The following is a 14,943-nucleotide window of genomic DNA, read 5'->3' on the forward strand; positions in this document are numbered from 1 at the left end:
GCTGGAAGTAGCCATCAGAAGATGGGTACACTATGGCCATAAAGGGATGGACACGGTCAGCAACAATACTCGGGTAGGCTGAGGCGTTGACATGATGCTCAAGTGGTTTTAATGGGCCCAAAGTGAAAATTCTGACCCTATCATGAGTATGTTGCTGCAGAAATAGAGACTCGTTTTCCAATCTGCTTTTGTCCAATTTTGGTGAGCCTGTGTAAATTGTAGCCTCAGAATCCTGTTCCTAGCTGACAGAAGTGGCACCCGGTGTGGTCTTCTGTTGCTGTAGCCCATCAGCCTCAAGGTTCGACTCGTGTTGTGCGTTCAGAGATGCTCTTCTGCACACCTCAGGTTGTAATGTGTGGTTATTTGTATTACTGTTGCCTTTCTATCAGCTTAAACCATTCTCCTCTGACCTCTGGCATCAACAAGACATTTGTGCCCACAGAACTGCAGCTTACTGGATATTTTCTTTTTCAGACCATTCTCTGTAAACCCTAGAGATAGTTGTGTGTGAAAATCCCAATAGATCAGCAGTTTCTGTAATACTCAGACCAGTCTGTCTGGCACCAACAACCATGCCACTTTCAAAGTCAAAGTTAAATCACCTTTCTTCCTTATTCTGATGCCCAGTTTGAACTGCAGCAGATCATCTTGACCATGTCTACATGCCTAAATGCATTGAGTTGCTGCCCTGTGATTGGCTGATTAGAAAATTGCGTTAATGAGCAGTTGGACAGCGAGTATACTTTAGTTTAATCATGAAATTTCTCTATGGAAATGTTATATTGTAAGAAATATTGCAATGCTTAGTTGCAATAGTTCATGTTTTCCCAGTATCATGCAGGCTTATAATACTTTAGATAAATATATATATTTTTTTTACATACAGTGTCAGTGTATAGTAATGTTATACTCTTTCCAGGAAAAAAATGCTAAAACTGAAATATTAAGGGGAAAAAAAAGCTAAATATAAAATATTGTAAAACTTTTTTAAGTTAAGACTTCTAATTTAAACTTGCATATATTTGTTGGACATTTACAGTATTCTTTCTTTTTTTCTTTTTTAGTTCTGACCCTTCTTGAAAAATGTTGATTATGAATGAGTCACAAACAAATCTTGGTTTATACATTTCGTTCAGCTCTTGTATACACCCTGTTCATTCATTTCTTCTTTTGTTGAGCATAATTGTGCAAACAGAATGTTTGACAATAATTCATCATTTATTTACCTGCCTTCTGACTTCTGCAAAGTAAACCGAGGGAATGATCAGGTCTTATATATGTTTAAAGGGGTTTATGCTGCGATAATTACATGCTGACTGTACTTTATCCCATTTTATTCAATGTTGAGTTGATGTTTAGAAGAGTGATATCTGTGAATAGATCACAAAAAGAATGAAACTAGCACAGTGTGATCCACCAAGTAAGCAGTTATTACACTAAGATATTTGACCTCAGAATGCAGCGGTTGACCAATCACAAGTGAGTATTCCAGAAAGTTGTGTAAGAATGATTAATAACAGTCCTCAGTGCTCATTCTCAGCAAGTGTTTAGAATTTTTTGCACTGTAAAATATAGGTTATGCCTGCAAAAGTGGCACATTACATGCTTTTCACAAAGGAATGAAGCGTGAATTCATAAAACTCTCTCTGCCAATAGAGGCTGTAAATAGTTTCAGCGTTCAATCAGTCTTTTAACTGTGGTCTTCAAAGACCGTGACACCCCCGGCACTGCTTACGCTTACACTATGATGAGACTTTTTTTTCTCAATTGCTTAAACGCTTTGGTATTTTTCAGACATTAAAACGCCTTTGAGCGGTGTCATGTTTGGCAGACATTGGCAGCCTTTGTTTTGGCCGTTTGCATGGCCACATATAATTGATAACGTCCAAATTCAGATGCGTCTCAGTGCTGATTTGCATTAAAATTATTTTACATAGAAAAATGTTTCCTCATCCGTAAATGAAGATTTGTTTAAACCAACAGGTGTTCTCAAATGCGATTAGCAACAAACTGTTCGCTGTTTCAGTGTAGTTTTTTTGATGTCAATGTTTTGACGTATAGATTTACCTCATGAAATGTATTTTCTCCTGCAGGTGGGAATGTTCGCCTAGCGGTGCACTTCATGAAACGACATGTCAACCTGCGATGCATTGTCAGGCAGCACTACAGAGGTAGTTTATTTCTTCTCCTCGTTGGCTAAGGATTTGTGTATTTTTTTTTTTCCACATTAACTTGCCTTATGATTGTATCAGAAGCACCTGTGTTGTTACTACTTCGTACAGCTGTCAGGCTCAGTCGGAGGTCACTGTCCGGATCACTTTATTTTGGAAAAAGTTGACTGAAATATGTGGAAACTCACGATGAACATGATTGAAAATACATTTTATGCTGAACTTCTGGTTTCAAGTCAAATTTATAGAGATCTAAGAGAAACGTCTTTGAAGAAACCACCCTTTATATCTGGCTAGACAGTTAGAGACGAATGCACTTATAGCAGCAGAGCTCAAATATTCGAGACCAAAGCCAAGTCAGTCTGAGCCAGGCTTGACAGCAGCTCACAAGGAAAATGTGGTTTGCTTATCTTAGTAAACAAGTTTAGACTAAAGTTTCAGTGTGTCTTCAGAGGTATGCATGTCAGAATTTGTGAAGGAGATTATAAACATCATTGTAGGTGATTTATGTTCAACACGGCTCAAAGAAATACAAACAATGTATGAGCCTACAGACTAATAAGGCTATCCGGTATAGATTATTTTAAGTGATCTAGGAAAAACAAGGAGAAAAAGCAGCCGACCAACAATTTGCTTGGCCTTCGTTTTTCATGCTAAATTTGGCCAAGTTTGGAGGAAATAAAGCGGAATACATCAAACAATGTGGTTTGTTTTAGTTATATCGAGTTACATATTTGAAACTTTATTGACTGAGGGGCAGCGGGGACATGAAGTCGCCCAATGTTAATGTTCAACTTTATGCCATTTTCTCAAAAACAACACAGCGTAGCATTGCATAGTATTCAATTTTTCCCATGAAGAGGGCGTTGGGGTCAGTCTATCCTGCTGATGCTCCTGAAAACTCATCGTCTGTGAAAATTTTATATGAATATCATGCATATTTCCCACCCACCTTTCCATTTCAACCATTCATTTTGCCATTGTAAATTGACTGTATATACAGTAATATTGCCTGAAATGCTTTCCACACCACTTTGTTTTTGACCTTCAGAGTTGCGTGTATTTCCCGAGCGTGTTGTAGTGTGTGCCAGTCCTCCAGAGAATTCCGCACTTCCCAATGGAAATCTGAACCTGGATGTGGTAAGAACTGCTTATGTTATAAAATAATGTTTATAATCAGTGTTGGAGAAGCTCCTTTTTAACTAGCTTGCCAAGCTACAGTCTACTTAAATAAATGTAGTTAAACTACAGTCAAGTGACCATCTTAAAAAAATATGTATATATATTTGTCTGCCCAAAAGTATCTGTTTTGAAACTAAACTGATTTTATTCTGTGGACAATCTGTGGGCTTGACTTCTGAGGTGGTGACTAGTTATTCTCCAACTCTTTATATAATATATAAAGAATGTAAGAAAATGAAGTACATGTGTCTTTACTGTATAGTGTTTCCCAATCTTGAACCCATTCTCTGCAAATGCCATGAAGTGGGTTCTGGACTCATGTAGTTGATTCCTATGCGTTTTATTCTTCCCCTCTCTTATTATGGGGTGACAAATGAGTAGTTGGATTGGACTGATTGGTAAGGCTCTTTGTGCTCTATACTGTTCTGTGAGGTGGACCACTAAATTCCTTTGGCCTAAGACATGGAGCCCTTGCTTCTATACTCCAGTGAGTGCAGCATGTAAATAAGACCACGAAGCACATACGTTGAAAGTTCATATCAGACTTTTTTTACACAATGAGATCCCTTTTTAAAATTTGAAAGGCTTTTTATGATACATACAAACAACAAATGGGTGAAATTATGTGAAAAATGTGTAAAAAAATGTTATGGAAGATATTATTGCTTTTTTTCAGCATTTATGTTGTAATTTTAGCAAAGCATGTAGTGGTAAATGTATGTTAAATAATTGTCAAACATATTTCCAAATTTGCAGTGACATTGGTTTATAAATGGAAATACATGAAATATTGTGAAAACTGGACAAAAACTGGACAAGTTTATTTGTATACCGCTTTATACAATAATTCTTGTTTCAAAGCAGCTTTAGAAAAGTTTCATATTATAGCATTACAATCAAATTGAGTTATAACTTGCAAATGTCACCTCATCTCATTTTCGGCCGCTTTTCTGGGCCCGGGTTGCGGGGGCAGCTGTCTTAGGAAAGAACCCCAGACTTCCCTCTCCCCAGACACTTTCTCCAGCACCTCCGGGGGGATCCAGAGGCGTTCCCAGGCCAGCCGAGAGACATAGTCCCTTCAGCGTGTCCTGGGTCTTTCCCGAGGCCTCCTCCCGGTGAGACATGCCTGGATTACCTCCATAGGTAGGCTTCCAGGAGCCATCTGAAACAGATGCCCGAGCCACCTCAGCTGACTTCTCTTGATGTGGAGGAGCAGCGGCTCTACTCCGAGCTCCTCCCAGATGACAGAGCTCCACACCCTATCTATAAGGGTGCCCCCTGCCAGCTTGTGGAGGAAACTCATTTCAGCTGCTTGTATGCAAGATATTGTCCTTTCGGTCATGACCCAAAGCTCATGACCATAGGCGAGAGTAGGAACGTAGATTGACCGGTAAATCGAGAGCTTTGCCTTTCGGCTCAGCTCCTTCTTTACCACAATGGACCGATACATCGACCGCATTTCTGCTGCCGCTGCAGCAATCCACCTGTCAATCTCATGTTCCATCAGTCTCTCACTCTTGAACAAAACCCCAAGATACTTGAAGTCCTCCATCTGGGGTAAGGACTTTCCTCCAACCTGTAGATGGCAAACCACCCTTTTCCTGTGGTTTCCAGCCATACAATCAAATATAAGTTATTATATATAAACATGGTTAACCTGCAGTTTTAAAGCATATAGGTGATGTCCATGTGTAACGGACACCAGCTAGTTAAGTGCTAGTGAAGACAACTCACTCCTCTTATCTCCAAAGGTGCTCTAGTGACAGATGCTAAACCGACTCGGATGCAAAAAGCTGCCGGGTTTGATCCCAGCTCGGAGCAGCTTGGGTGGTGCTGGACTTACATTGGTGCAGTGACCCGAATGGGAGTGAGGTTTAGGGGGGTGAGTAGAAATAGAAATAAAAGAAAATAATTAGCGTAGCTGCTGTTGAAAGTGCAATTTAACAAGAGATAATAAATGTCAATGCGAAAATGAAGTGCTATAAATGAAAATAGGAGTTATATAAACAAACATAGAAATAAACATATAAAACATATCATCAGTATTTCTAACAAAGTGCCTGGTGAAATAAGACATCAGGAGTGTGTCCTACAGGTCGTTTGTCAAGCCCACTCACCTGCAGAGAGAAAACTCGCACGTTCTACAGTTGTGTGATGCATTTGTTCTATGCTTTACTAAAAAGATAGGTGTTTAATCTAATTTTGAACTTAGAGCGTGTGTCTGAGCCTCGGACATTATCAGGAAGGCTATTCCAGAGTTTAGGGGGAAAAAAATTAAGCCCCAAGTTATGCTGCAATCACGCTATTTCTAAATGGAATATTAAATAGTTTTTAAAGGTATAGATAACCCAAACACATATATTCTGTAGCATTTTCTGTATGGTATACAAATAAAGATATTTTGAAAGATAGTTTGTTTACCCTTGACTTCCAATGTAAAGACAAATACATTTTCTTAAAAACTTTCCGCAGAAAAAAGTCAGTCATACAGGTTTAGCAAGAGTAATTATGGGAGAAATGAGGGCTGCACGAAATTGGAAAAATCTAACATTGCAATATTCTGCGATTTATATATTGAGATATGAATACAATTTCACTAGATAAGTTGGATAACTATTTGGAAAGAATTTATCATTTTAGATTGATATGGAATGATTCTGTAGGGGGGTGCATAAAATATAAGAAACAGTCTTCAAGTGTAGATAAATTAAATACAAAAATGATACCAATTAAATAAACCGTGTTTAATTGTTTTCCGGTGAGTCAAACTAAATTCAGTTGTACAGTAATTGAATAATCAAAAATAAAATAATACTGCATTAGTCTTTGTTTTATAAACAATTAAATCGTTCTTAATTTGTCAAAGTTACAAACGGTAAAATTTCTTAGGCCTGATTTTTAAAACCCCCACACAGTCACTGGCCTCAATAAAAACATTTACGAAATATTCATAATCCAGACTCAACATTGCGAATGTTCACGATTTGATTATTGCCTATGATCACGTTGTGATATCAATGCTAAAACTATATATTGTGCAGCCCTAGCAGAAATGTCTTTTCTTTCAAAACACCTTCAATGTTTTATTTACAGTAGGAAATGAAATCCAGTGTGTTCTGAAATCACGAGTTGCATCACTGGTACACTATGTGTTTTGCTTTGGAAGCAAAGCCACAGTTTAACTTGGCTCACACATATGTCTTCTTACTCACCCACTTTTATGGCAACGGTTGTGTGTGGGTATATGAAGACTGCGCTTTGGTTCAGCAGGATACTCAGTGGTAAGATCTCTGGAGCCACGAATGTCCAAGCAAAAGCATCCTCGTTTGGACATCCCGCTGAGTGTCCCAAGTCCTGCAATCTGTTGCATCCTCACCCCACTCAAGTCTTTTCATGTCCACTTCTTCCCTCTGAGCCTTATCCTACTTCATCTTCCAATAGAATCCTGGGAAATTTGCACATGGCCGCCCACCTTGGTCGGACATCAAGGACAAAGACAGTTTCCTATCTGTTTTGCCATTAAAGTCGGTACTTTTTCGGGTTGAATCATTTACCGTTGTTTTTCTTTAAGACGTTTTGTTTCAGCCCTTTTTTCCTACGTTGCTTTGGCTTTCAATGAAAGCAAGAATTGTAATAATTCGAGTGAAGTTATCCAGTTCGACAGTGAAAAGTTCACATTGTGTAACCGCTTTTCCAGTTCAGGGAAAGCAGGGCCCTTGTTTTTGCATTCCCCTCTTCAGGATGTGGTTCTCTGTGCTTGTGTTTGCTGCGAGGAAGGGTTAGCAGGAGCTTGCGGTGGTGCTTTCACTATTTGGCAGATTGGAGAAGAGAGGCATCAGGAGAGCGAGCTGGAGTTTCTCTCATGACAAAACAATTATTTCAGTTGCTCCGCACTAATTTGTCACTGGGAGCTTTTTCAGCCTCTTTCTCTTTTTTTTTTTTGTAAACCAGGAAAGTTATGAATCTTATTAAGAAATGTGGCTCAACAGTATGAGTCATATACAATGTACAATTTCAATTTGAAAATGATAATGGCTCGGTGAATTTGTTCTTCCAGTGTTGTCATATGTTTATGGTGAGCTGCTCTCACCGCAGAGCTTGACAGCGAGAGTCTGAATGACGCCACATGTTTTCAGGGAGTTTGGGAATTTGTCTGTCTGTGGTGCTTCTATATGATTTAGTGCTCAGTTTGGAAAACAACCTTTATATCAGCTATACTGGCCTGCCATAACACCTATCCAGAGGTCAGAAGGTTGGACTCTGACAGCGAGTGCTAATACAGCGTGTGGTTTGCTTGAAGGAGTGTGAAAAAGATATGTGGTGCTATTTGGAAAGTCGAACCCTGGAAGGGATGTTTCATGAACTGGAAGGTGACTTGTATTCCCTGTCAGGCCAAGATTAATGGTTTCTTGAATGATTCACATCCTGAAGTGGTCAAGCTGGATGGATCCTGCATTGTTGCATAGCAAATAAGTGATGCGGGTGCTGTGCACAGTCAGCATTGCATCATGTCATCACAACTGAGGCGACAGACATGTCTTCCTTTTCCTTTTAATGCTTTTCCTGAAACACTTGCAGAGGTTTTCTTACAATGACATTGTTTTTGGTCACACCTCACATAAGTATTGTTTGGGCTCTCTTATGCTCAGTAAATGTACTATAGACTTAATTGAATAGAAATAAAGTAAAACAGTAATATTCTGAAGCAAAAAAACAGCCATTACTCTGATCTTCAGTGTCACGTAACTTCTCAGGAATTATTGGAATATGCTCACTTAAAATTGTTGGAAATTGTTGTGCTGCTTAAGATTTTCTTCTTTTTAGAATTTGATGAATAATGTAAATGTCTTTACTGTCATTTAATCAATTTAATAGCTATAGATATCTTTCATTTTTTTCATATTTTCAAAAAAAATTTTCTTCATTTAGTCCTGCATTTTGGACGTGTAAGAACATACTTGCATGTTGACAAGGACAAATAAAGTACAATTTACCTTGATCTTTTGTGACAATAAAATTAGGGCTGCGCAATATACAGTAGGAAAAATCTGGTATTGCGATATTTTGTTTTTCTGCAATCTATATTGGGATATAAAAAATTTTTCACCAGCTTGAATAGCTCTATTTTTAATTTTTCCGGGCAGTCTAACAGTATTAAGGGAGCGAAATTCAGTAATCAAATGTAAAATAATGTTGTATAATCTTCATTGGATGAATAATTAAATACAATAAATGTTTGTTACACCTCCAAACATCATCATTTATAAAGGCCTTATAAAGGCATGTAAACTTTCACTTTATTGAACTTTGCAGTGACTTTACAAGTCGATACAAAAAAACCTTTCTTGTGGTTTTTTGTTTGTATTTAAAATGTGAAAAAATAAATTGTTTCTAGACAAGTAAAAAAATATATTGTTTTGTTTTCAAAAATAAGTCAAAACTAAGTTCGTTTTTTTCTAAAACAAGCAAAATAATCTGCCAGCGAGGTAAGCAAAAATAAACTTTTTTTTTTGTTTGTTTGAAGGGCGACGCTGTAGCGCAATGGGTAACGCTGTCGCCTCACAGAAAGAAGGTCGCTGGTTCGAGCCTCAGCAGGGTCTGTTGGCATTTCTGTGTGGAGTTTGCATGTTCTCTCCGTGTTCGTGTGGGTTTTCTCCGGGTGCTCCGGTTTCCAAAAGTCCAAAGACATGCGCTATAGGTGAATTGGGTAAGCTTAATTGAACGTAGTGTATGTGTGTGAACGGGAGTGTATGGTTGTTTCCCAGTGATGGGCTGCAGCTGGAAGGGCATCTGCTGCATAAAACGTATGCTGGATAAGTTGGCGGTTCATTCCGCTGTGGTGACCCCTGATTAATAAAGGGAATAGGCCGAAAAGAAAATGAATGAATGAATGAATAAATAAATGTTTGTTTGAAATAAGAATATTTTACACATCCCACTGGCAGATAATTCAGTTTGTTTTAAAGACATCTCATCATTTTGACTTATTTCTGAAAACCAAACTATATTAGTTTGTTTCTCTAGAACAGGGGTGCCCAAACTTTTTTGTATGAAGGGCCAAAAACCAAATATCATTGATAGCCATGGGCCGAAGATAAACGTAAATTAATACAAACTATTTTACAAATAAACTGCCATGGGTAATTTCCTAATTCCTATTTCATAATATTACATACCTGAAACTTGTCTATAGCACTTGTTCACTGCTGCTCTTATAGTTGTGTGAATTGCTTCCTTGTCCTCATTTGTAAGTCGCTTTGGATAAAAGCGTCTGCTAAATGACTAAATGTAAAATGTAATGTAAATGTAAATAAAAAAAAAAATACTTTGAATTGCAGTATAACTTTTTAAATTAGAGCTTATTGTCATCAAAACATAATCACATTCATAACACAGTACTAGTCAAGCAGAAGCTGCCTTTGCCTTAATTCGGTCTCGCTTCTATATCCATAGTTAAATGTACATTTAAACTAAATCTATTTAATTTCTATCATTTACATTGAAACATTTCATTTCAGATAGCTTTTTTGTAGCTTAACAGTAAAACAAAGAAATATAAGGTTACATTAAAATTTGAAATTGCAATCTCTAAACCATTCTCAGATGGCATGGCGGGCAAATCAAACATTAACATGGGCCAACTTTGGCCTGCGGGCCTTAGTTTGGGCATCTCTGGTCCTTAGTTTGTCTAAATGTGAATCTTTAAAGGTCCCTTAAAGTGCTTTGAAATGTGCATTTTCATTCTCAACCAAAACATGAAGATAGAGTGGGACATAGTGTAGCTCCTCCACTTTAAAAAAAAAAAACCGCTGTCACTGTTTTGGAGCACACTGGCTTATAGATATCCTAAAAATGAACAAAGCTGATACTAACATCTAAAAAACTTTATTTTAAATTCATGGGACCTTTAGCTAGTTAAAAAAAACTGTTGACTTAAACAAATTGCTTACCTAAAAATCTAAAATGCTATACTTTGACCATAATGTCTGTGTACAGTATAATACGGTGTATAGTGTTGTATTTTGTGAGTCAGTTTAGCATTTTGATGCAGCTGCATCTGTTTTTCTGAATGTGTGCTGGAAGAATTGTGCAGATAGAGGCCTTGTAATGAAGCGGTGGATCAAAGCTCAGGGCAGATGTGTTTTTACAGCCTTCTCTCTCTCTCTTTGGGGAGAGCCACAGTGTTTATGGACATAATTTATCCTTTCTTTGTTCCTCTCCTATCTCCGTTTCTCACTCTTTCCAACAGCAAGTCACAGTACACCGACGGTTCAGGGCTACTTGGCCTAGACAAGCTCATTGTCACCTAATCTGGTTTGTCTCCACTGAAACAAGAGGTGGATTTTTATTTGGTTTTTTTTTGTTTTTTTTGGAGTGGTTATGTTTTATAGATGCTCTGGTTTAGATGGCTGGAAAATTGTTTTGACAGGTACTTAGAGAAGACGTACACCATTCATGCATTTTATCACTCCCAGTTTTTTTTCTGCTTTTCAGCTAATACAGGCAGATGCTCATCCTAATGAAATGCATTGGTCGTATTGTTTGTTTCCATTGGTCTTGCTGTGGTGTGCAGAAATGTAATTGATCAAATCAACTGAAATGAATGTGGATGGAAGCAAGGCTGTGTTCTGTTAGACTCAAGCCTCCTCAAAGACTTCATCTTTGGGATGACAGCAGAGAATGATGTTTGGATGGTTTTCGATGATGGCAAAAGACAAATGTGTGGTGGGTGCGTCTGTGGTTTGCTTTAGTCTCTCCAAACATTAATATTCTGAATGATCTCAGTACATTATTCATAATTAAATGGATTTACAAGCCTTTAGTGGACAGTACTTTCGCAACAGATCAGTGAACTAATTTGGTTAATTGATTTATTTATCAAGCCTTCATTTGCTTTCATTGGTCTCTACTTTCACAGCATTTCAGATCAATCTATTGGTTGATTGATTGATCAGGCCTTCATTTGCTTTCATTGATCTCTACTTTCGCAATATTTCAGATCTATTGATCAATCGATTGGTTGATTGATTAATTGATTGATTGATTGATCAAGCCATCATTTGCTTTCATTGGTTTTTACTTCTGCAACATTTCAGATCAATTGATTGATTGATTGATTGATTGATTGATTGATCAGGCCTTCATTTGCTTTCATTGGTCTCTACTTTTGCAGCATTTCAGATTGATTGATTGATTGATTGATTAAGCCTTCATTTGCTTTCATTGGCGACCACTATTACAACATATCCAATCAATCAATCAATCAATCAATCAATCAATCAATCAATCAATCTGGGATCAGTTTTGATATATGATGATATATGATGAATTTATATGTAAATAATCTAAATGATTGTTTAAATTATGAATATGTTATTAATTATTTTAAATATGTATTTGTAAATAATTTTAAATAAGTCTTAGAAATGGAAAACATAAATTGAAATGTATAAATTATTCATTCTATATTATAAAAGTAATTGAAATCATGCAATAATAAACATCTCAAGTGCAATATTTTTGTATAATTAATTAATAATATTATATTTTTGTACAAATATAAGCTTCAAAATGTTAGTAATAAAATGCACATATATAAAATACACATTAAATAAACATGCATTATTAATTTATCTATCTATCTATCTATCTATCTATCTATCTATCTATCTATCTATCTATCTATCTATCTATCTATCTATCTATCTATCTATCTATCTATCTATCTATCTATCTATCTATCTATCTATCTATCTATCTATCTACCTACCTACCTACCTACCTACCTACCTACCTACCTACCTACCTACCTACCTACCTACCTACCTACCTACCTACCTACCTACCTACCTACCTACCTACCTACCTACCTACCTACCTACCTACCTACCTACCTACCTACCTACCTACCTACCTACCTACCTACCTACCTACCTACCTACCTACCTACCTACCTACCTACCTACCTACCTACCTACCTACCTACCTACCTACCTACCTACCTACCTACCTACCTACCTACCTACCTACCTACCTACCTACCTACCTACCTACCTACCTACCTACCTACCTACCTACCTACCTACCTACCTACCTACCTACCTACCTACCTACCTACCTACCTACCTACCTACCTACCTACCTACCTACCTACCTACCTACCTACCTACCTACCTACCTACCTACCTACCTACCTACCTACCTACCTACCTACCTACCTACCTACCTACCTACCTACCTACCTACCTACCTACCTACCTACCTACCTACCTACCTACCTACCTACCTACCTACCTACCTACCTACCTACCTACCTACCTACCTACCTACCTACCTACCTACCTACCTACCTACCTACCTACCTACCTACCTACCTACCTACCTACCTACCTACCTACCTACCTACCTACCTACCTACCTACCTACCTACCTACCTACCTACCTCCCTACCTACCTACCTACCTACCTACCTACCTACCTACCTACCTACCTACCTACCTACCTACCTACCTACCTACCTACCTACCTACCTACCTACCTACCTACCTACCTACCTACCTACCTACCTACCTACCTACCTACCTACCTACCTACCTACCTACCTACCTACCTACCTACCTACCTACCTACCTACCTACCTACCTACCTACCTACCTACCTACCTACCTACCTACCTACCTACCTACCTACCTACCTACCTACCTACCTACCTACCTACCTACCTACCTACCGACCTACCTACCTACCTACCTACCTACCTACCTACCTACCTACCTACCTACCTACCTACCTACCTACCTACCTACCTACCTACCTACCTACCTACCTACCTACCTACCTACCTACCTACCTACCTACCTACCTACCTACCTACCTACCTACCTACCTACCTATCTATCTATCTATCTATATATATATATATATATATATATATATCTATATATATATATACATGATAGAATGTTTGCGCTTCCGCATAATAAGAACCCATTAATATAATATTCATGTATTTGCTTTTAAATATTTTAAACAGTAAATTAATGAAGTGCATGAATTTATAATTGAATTAATGATCCTATAAGATATAACCTGTGATATGTCATTACATTTTTTACCATATGCTTATGCTTGCATTTCCACTCCTGCATTTTTTTTTCTCAAGTCAATGAGACAGCCTTGCGTGACCTTTACTCACAGTGACTGCTGTAAACTTGTTGGGACAGTCCTGTTAGAGAAACCTAGAGTTAAGTGCCGGGCTCAAGGGCATTCTGGTCACGGTTAAACAGCAGGTCATGGATCACCTCTCCCTGACTGATCTTTATCCTGATCCGTAACTGCACTTCCACTGCCCGCATTGAGGGCCTTCAAGTGCTTCTGTAACACTGATCTGTCTGGTTACTAATGAGTTCAGATCACGTGATTAGCGCTACATGTTTGTTTGTTTACTAGTACAGATGAGCCGTTGTAAGAGTGTCCTTTAAGTGTGCCAGGACTTCAGCTTGACTCATTCAACCTCATTTCATGGCTGATTATGAATGCTTGTGCTTATGGAAAAGATTGACTCATTTCCTTTCTAAAATGACTTGTAGTTGATAGAAGTGCCTTTCTAGCTTACATGTTCAACAATCATTTAGCGTAGAAAGTCGAGACATAAATAAATAGTATGTGGGCTGCTTTCTCCATTCTGGATTCTGCTGGAATTAGCTTCATTTTCATCTTAGAGGTCAATTTTATCATTTATCTTTTTTATTTGATCTTATCTTCATTTTATCTTAGAGGCTGTAGGCTTTGCTAAGCTAACTCTGTAAAAGCCTATAGTTGTGTCTCATTTCAGAGGCTACATCCTCCGAAGGATGCATTTGAAGTGCGCTGACATGTCATAGTATGACATGTCTTAGTAAAGAGTGATTTTATAGACTGTTTACATTTTTATATGTACATGTATGGATCAAAGGAAATATATTTCCAGCTTCTGTATACCTTGTTTTGCCTTCAGAACGCTTAAAATAAGTTTTAAAATCACTTTGAAAAAAGTAATTAGAAATTTTATCAGTGCTTATGAACAGCAGCTGTTACAGTTGCCTGGTGACTAGACCTGTCCTCTGTAGGCTAGATCGTCTCATTTCAAAACGCTCGGTTCAGCCTGTGTGGACTTCGAAGGACTCACCTTTGAAGTCTGCATCCTTCGGAGGATGCAGCCTCTGAAATAAGACACAGCTAGTGTCTCCCTTTGCATTGAACTTTGAACGTATTACTTTCAGATATGTTGTTTATGTTCACACAGCTTCATTTCACATCAACTAAAGTTTAAAATATAATATCATAGTGGACCACCCCTTTAATAATGTATCAATCAATCAATCAATCAGTCATCCTTTATTTATTTACCACCTTACTACAACCAAGGTTGACCAAAGTACTTTATACCAGTAAAAACAAATGAACACAACTAGAAAGCAAACAGTGCAAAAACAGTACAAGAAATGCCAAAATAATACAGCAAAACATTAAAACAGAGAAAAGTGCTACTATGCATTAAAAGCCATTTTGAACAAGTGGGTCTTAAGCTTGGCTTTAAACAGCAGGTCAG

The 14,943-nt window shown here is 37.8% G+C and overlaps 1 protein-coding gene across 1 annotated transcript in view; it reads left to right on the top strand.

Annotated features, from left to right (window-relative positions):
* The window catches only part of slx4ip (SLX4 interacting protein), a 72,374-nt gene that overhangs the window by 45,156 nt on the left and 12,275 nt on the right, over positions 1-14,943 (top strand). Inside the window, exons 5-6 of the mRNA XM_056471103.1 lie at positions 2,094-2,171; positions 3,223-3,311. Coding sequence (XP_056327078.1) covers positions 2,094-2,171; positions 3,223-3,311 — 167 coding nt within the window. The remainder of the gene's footprint in view (positions 1-2,093; positions 2,172-3,222; positions 3,312-14,943) is intronic.

The sequence above is a fragment of the Danio aesculapii genome, chromosome 13 (assembly GCF_903798145.1).
Source record: "Danio aesculapii chromosome 13, fDanAes4.1, whole genome shotgun sequence".
Classification (NCBI taxonomy): Eukaryota; Metazoa; Chordata; class Actinopteri; order Cypriniformes; family Danionidae; genus Danio; species Danio aesculapii.